This window comes from Carettochelys insculpta, chromosome 1, assembly GCF_033958435.1.
Source record: "Carettochelys insculpta isolate YL-2023 chromosome 1, ASM3395843v1, whole genome shotgun sequence".
NCBI lineage: Eukaryota > Metazoa > Chordata > Testudines > Carettochelyidae > Carettochelys > Carettochelys insculpta.
Window position 1 is genome coordinate 156,316,896 of NC_134137.1, and position 6,254 is coordinate 156,323,149.

General features: G+C 46.5%; 1 protein-coding gene across 1 annotated transcript; it reads left to right on the forward strand.

The window, feature by feature from the left end:
• The first annotated feature begins 2,457 nt into the window (after window positions 1–2,457).
• Window positions 2,458–5,735, forward strand: SAT1 (spermidine/spermine N1-acetyltransferase 1). Its single transcript, XM_074983376.1, has 6 exons — window positions 2,458–2,691; window positions 3,104–3,155; window positions 3,243–3,323; window positions 4,617–4,718; window positions 4,800–4,840; window positions 5,223–5,735. Exons 1-6 carry the CDS (start codon window positions 2,626–2,628, stop codon window positions 5,391–5,393), a joined length of 513 nt encoding a protein of 170 aa, XP_074839477.1. The 5' UTR covers window positions 2,458–2,625; the 3' UTR covers window positions 5,394–5,735.
• The last annotated feature ends 519 nt before the right edge of the window (window positions 5,736–6,254 follow it).

Genomic DNA, 6,254 nt, shown 5'->3' on the forward strand with positions numbered 1-6,254 from the left:
GTGCTCACCCACATGCAAGACCAGAGTAAACAGGAATTTACGAAGGGACTAAAAAGGCTCTTGATACTGATGCATAGGCAACATTTGTTGGTTGGATTTTCTGCTGAAATGAATTTATACTTGTAATTGAGCTAGCAAACTAGCCACATATGGGTTTCAATGCTACTAATCAGTGGTGCGTAGGCTGTGAGACATAAGTATCAGTATATACATTTCCCTTGGTTTCCTATTTTCTGTATTTTTACCATATACTGTCCCGTGATGATGTTTCTGCCATTTCAGCACTTTTTAACCTTACAAAATTTGAAAGCAAGCCAAGTTGGCTGGGCTCACACATCGCTAGCATATTTCAATGGAGTGGGATGAATCAAAGTTAAATTCTCCTAAATGCTAAAAGCCATTGTTGAAACTTTAGTTTCTAAAGCCGTGTGACTGTTTTGTCTCGTGACCAGAAGACTCAAGCTTCTTCACAGAATAATTTTCTGTGTGTCAAATGGAAAATGGCCTCATGAGCAGCAGAAGTCTTTCATAAAATTGGTATGCCTGTGTCATAGTTCTAATCCTTGCCAGACTGTTTATGGGTGATTTAAAGGATTGTATTAATGAACACTTTCTAAATGAAACATTTACAAATCCAAGTCCTCTGTGTACTGTGTGGCTGTTGTTACAAACCTCCATGGCTCTTTCACTGGAGGAAGGTGGGAGGTTGGTGCCTTAACATAAAAATCTCTCCCCTTACAAGTTGTGTTGTGGGCTGCTGACCCTGCTCAGGACTCCCTTCCTTCCACAAGTGGTTGTATCTCACTGGTGCCAAGTCCATAGAAAGTTCAATGGGATCTGTAGCCCTGTGGGATGTAAAAAAGGACTGGATGAATGTGAGGGAGCACTGTGCTGAACTGGCCACTATAGCCTATGTATTGCTGCTCTGTGCCGGATATGGCAGCAGGAGGGGAGGGCAGAGTCAGACTGGCTCAGATGTGTCATCAACTTAGTTGGGATGGCAGACTTGTAGAAATTTTGGTGGTGCCCAGAAGAGGTTCAGCTCACACCCCCCACCTCTGCCTCAGCCCCTGCATCTGCCTAAAGCTCTGGGAGGGAGTTTGTGGAGGGGGGGAGGCAGGAGTGAGGGATTGAGCTCTGGATGGGAGTTTGGGTGAAGGAGTGGGTGAGAGATGCAGGTTCCTGGAGTCTTTGTGCTGGGTGTAGGCTTTGTACTGAAACAGAGAATGAGTGAACAATACAGGCTTTGGGGGAGAATGTGCAAACTGGGTGCAGGATTGGGGTGCAGACCTTGGGAGGGAGTTTAGAGGTAGGAGAGGAGATAGGAAGGGTGAGGTTCAGTGCTTATCTAGGACACGCCCTCTGGCAGCAGCTGCCATGTGAGGGGGGTGACAGGGTCTCTTCACACTTCTGTTGGCAAGCATTGCTCCCACAGCTTCCATTGGCTTTAGGGCCTTTCTGGGGGGAGAGGGGCATGGAGAGCCACAGAGCGTGCGCGCGCACACACACACAAACACAAATGCACACTTGCACCCTGGGGCCACAGGGACATGATGGCAGCCAAGTGCAGAGCCAGGGAGGGCAGGAAGCCACTGCAGCCCCACTGCACTGCTGGGAGGGACAGGCTGGGGCAGCAGGTGGGGCAGAAGGAGATGCAGCCCCAGACTTTGCCAGAGCAAGGTCCCAGGCCAGGAATATTTCATGAGCCTTGGTAGCATGGGCCCATATAACTTGCCACCCTTGGACCTGACCCTGTTAAGCAGCCAGCAGAGATTCTCCTGGAGGGGTAAGGAGTCTGCTTTGGGCACTGGAGGGGCATTAGCCTTGCTGCCGTTTTATAGGGTTGCCAGGTGTTCAGTTTTTCACGATAGTGTCAGGCTGCCAAAGGCCTCTGGTGGCTCTGGTCAGCTCCTCTGACAGGGCTGGTAAAACTCCAGAAGCAATGGCATGCCCAGCCGCCAGCTTCCTGCCTGTGTTGCCCCCAGCCCAGGAGCTGATGCTGCAGGAACCTCAGCCAGTGGGAGCTCTGGGGCAGCACCTATGGATGGGGCACTGTTGGGCTACAGTGCTGCTGCCAAGAGCAGCTGGAGGGAAGTGTCACCTGGAGCCTGCAGCCTGACCAGCGTCTGTCCGCGCCCTCCAATCAGCCCGGGGCCGGTCCTGCACCCCACAGTCCCACCCCGAGCCCTGGCACGCAGGGCTGCGGTTTCTGGAGCTCAAGCAGTCACGGGGAGCAGAGCTCCCCTTCCCGCAGCAGAGCGCCCTTTGCCCACCAGGGGGCGCTGGCGGCCTCGCGGTGGCGAGACGGACTGGGGTCTGGAAGAGTGAGGTAATGCTTCGGTCCGGAGCCCAGTGATTGGCTGAGGCCCCGAGCGGGGAGATGCCATTGGCGGAGAGGCGGAGGGAGGTGGGGCCCGTTGCCGATAAATAAGGGCCACTCGGCAGCCCCCTCCACTCCTCGCTGAAGGGTGGGCGGGAGCACTTGCTTGGGGACGCGGCCGCGCCATGCTCGGAGCCTGACTGAGCCGCCGCGCCGGGGACACGAATGAACAAGCAGCTGCTGCTCCTCTTCACGTACCGGGGACTCGCCAGCCGGGGGGGCCGCAGGGGGAAGCGCCGCCGAAAATGGCCCCGTTCCGCCTCCGCAGCGCGCGGCCCGAGGACTGCCCTGACCTGCTGCGCCTCATCAAGGTGCTGCGGGGGTCGCGGCGGAGAGAGGCTTGTGGAGGGGGAAGGGGGTTGCGGAGGGGTGGGGGGCGGAGGGGAGGGGAGGGGAGTTTGCGGGTGGTTAGGAGGCGGTAGGAGAGGAGGGGGCACATAAAATCTGTTTTCAACTTAAATCCAACTCAACTTAAATGTGCTGCGGGATAGAAACTCGCCCAGTGTTTAGTTTGCCCAGTACCAAGTCCTCCTGATCTGGCAAAAACAAGTTGTTTGTGTTCAGTTCACAGTGCAGGGCTCGTTCGTCACCCTCTGCGCCCGGCAAGGGGCTGTCGCTTAGCTCTGCTGTGTGTCAGTAACACTTGGTTTTTTTAAAAAAAGCCTTTCTTTCGGACACGGAAATTGATTTGCATATCTATGTATATGTATTTTTCCACCTCAGGAACTGGCTAAATACGAGGATATGGAGGATCAAGTAGTCCTAACTGAAAAAGGTAACAAATTAGCTTCTGAGTGTTTGGGTAGAGGTAGTCCCACTACAGTTAATGTGTAGTATATACCAGCTTGTTGTTTTCTTGTAGATCTGCTTGAAGATGGCTTTGGTGAGCACCCTTTCTACCACTGCATTGTTGCGGAGGTGCCAGAACAGTGGTCAGCTGAAGGTAAGACTTCCTGCTGCTTTTTCAAAATCAGAAATGCACAGGCTGCATGTAACACACTATTTAAACTACCCATTAGACATAAAGCCCTGGCTGTGAATTTGGGTAAGAAAAAAGTTAAAACGCAGCTGTTGAAATGGAAGAATTGTGATTTTTTTTTTTTTCTAAAATTATCGACCACCTTGAAGATATTGGAGACCAGGTATAATATACAATAATTATGTTTCATTAAATGGTTGTTCTTTTTTTGACCCTAATGTCCCTTAATGTAATCCTGTTGAATCACATTTTTTCTTTAATTTGTCCCCAATCTTCAGGTTACAGTCTCTAGCTTCGCCATGTACATGGCCCTTCTGTGTACATGGATGGGCGGGGAGGTAACTAAAAGATCCGTTACACAATAAAGTAGATGATCATGATACATGAGGTAAGGTCTAACAGGGACATGTACTATTCCCAAACATTTACCAAAAAACACGGTAGATCAGAAATGCTGTCTGCACACTCTTTGTGTGAGTATGTGCAAAGCATTTTGGCTAACATGATTTGAAGTCTCAAGTTTTAGGGTTGAGTGGGATGATATTGGAAGAAGGTATCTGTTTTGCACTGAATGTGGCTCACCCTGTAAGAGTAGCCACCTACAACAAGGAAAGCTGTTGGCCAAAGTAGATATGTTTTTGGTGGCCAAGATAAAGGAGAGAGATTACCACTTTCAGTGGGAACGGAGTTAAGGTAGTGCGGGAGATGCCATTATGGCTGCCAGTGAGCACTCCTGGCTTTCCCACTGAGCAATTTTTGAGAAACACTAATTGGAGGAAGACAAAGATGTGTGGGTTTTTTTTAGATTTTACTATTGTGTGCTGATTTTTAAGAAAGCAGAATTGAGCAAGCTGCTACCATATTCTGATCTGCCGTGTAAAATGTAAACCAATTTATATTCCAAAGTGGACATACTGATAAATCAGTAGGGTATATATAATGTGTCTGTAGCACAAAGCATTAGATGTTCTTTGTTCACTATAACTGTAACCACTGCCTTCAAGGAGCCAGAAGGATAATCTTCATTCCACAAACACAGATCTCAAGCTATCAGAATTCATATTTTACTTACAGTGCAATATGCTTATTGAAAACTTCCATTCTTAAATCAGGTTTATGATGGTTAATTAATGGTTGCATGTATAGAAAGAAACCTACATATTTAAGTTAAATGCATGTATGCTGGAATGTACTAATCTTGTTGCCTTTCAAAATATGGGGTGTTTTTTGGTAATGTAATATAATGCTCTTTTACAGAACATCTTATTGTGGGTTTTGCTATGTACTACTTCACGTATGACCCATGGACTGGAAAACTGCTGTACCTTGAAGATTTCTTTGTAATGCCTGAGTTCAGAGGTATCTTTTAAGGATTAGCTTCAATAGTATTGTTTGTTCTGCGTGATTTAAAAATACAACTAACGTTTCTTGACTTTTTAGGACTTGGCATTGGTTCAGAAATTCTGAAGAATCTGAGCCAGGTGAGTAGTTCTCTTTTCTGGGTTCAGTTTTTAGCACAAGGCAACAGCAAGGCTGCTTAGCTCAATTAATATTACCTTTTTAAGAGTACTTGGAGGTGAATGGTGTAGTTGCAATAGTAGAGGGGACATATGGGGCAGGTTTGTCACATTCTGCAAACTCCTAGTGGCTTAGTATCTGTCAGCTACTTCATAGTGTCAGAATTGTGATAAGCACAAAAACTGAGATGGGTCGAAGGAAACTGCTATATTTAAAAATAGCTGCCAACATTTTAATAGTGGTATCTATTTCAGCAATACAATTTATATGGGGGCTTTTGCTTATCAATAGTGGAACAGCGAAGTTGCTGTCTACCTAATAAATTATACTGTTCACGTTTTTTAGGTTGCTCTCAAATGCCGCTGTAGCAGCATGCACTTTATAGTGGCAGAATGGAATGAACCTTCAATCAAGTTCTACAAGAGAAGAGGTGCTTCTGATCTATCCACTGAGGAAGGATGGAGGCTGTTCAAAATTGATAAGGAACATCTGTTGAAAATGGCAACTGAAGAGTGAGAAGTTATTCCAGTAAATGACATCTTATCCATGAATCATACCTTGAATAAACTCTTGCCTTTCTATACAATTTGTAGTGGAATAGATGCTAACTCAAAAGCTTCATTACCAATGCCATTGTATACTGTCCTTTGAAGATGAAACATCCCTTTTTGCAAGAAGTGACAGCTGTGAAGTCTAATTGATTTGCTTGTAAACATCCTTCCCAGTGTGGGCTTGTGATCTTTCAATGTATATCAAATAAAACTTCATTATTGTGAGTATCATTCAAATGTGTACAGTGTACACACTGGCAGGGTTTTGTTTTAATTTCCTTTTATAAAATAAAGTACAGTATTTTCACTTTAATAGTAGTGTAGTGTGCTTGAATTCTTACAAGTAAACTGGTTTTCATCTGGTCACATTATTTCCTGCACCAATAAATAACATCAGTGCCAATCAGCAGTACACCAACTTGAAAGCTAAGGTTTTTGGTTTTTCTTGCAAATAGTCTGGCTATCAAGTACTGCATGCCTGTCCACCCTTCCAATTTGGGATCATGTGGCTGAATTTTTCAAAACCTTATTTTCCCCAAATGGAATATGCAGTGCCTGAAAAACATAATGGCAGCACCACTTTCGAATCGTGCGCCACCCTTGTAGACAGGGGCCTTTCAAACGCCCTTCTTCCTAAAACCAAATAGGAAGAAGGGGCTTTCAAAGTCCATGGGGGTCCTTTTGAAAGGCCCCCATCTGCACAGGCAGCGTGCAATTCAAAAGCAGCGCTTTCAAATCATGCATGGTCATATGCTAATGAGGTGCTGCATATTCATGGTAGCACCTCGTTAGCATCTTCCCAACTTGCTCATTACCGTGCCCCTTC

Coding starts and splice junctions, on each gene's coding strand:
- SAT1 (XM_074983376.1), top strand. CDS start 2,626: ATGGCCCCGTTCCGCCTCCGCAGCGCGCGGCCCGAGGACTGCCCTGAC. Junction 2,692..3,103: donor ACCTGCTGCGCCTCATCAAG/GTGCTGCGGGGG, acceptor TTTCCACCTCAG/GAACTGGCTAAATACGAGGA. Junction 4,841..5,222: donor TTCTGAAGAATCTGAGCCAG/GTGAGTAGTTCT, acceptor CACGTTTTTTAG/GTTGCTCTCAAATGCCGCTG.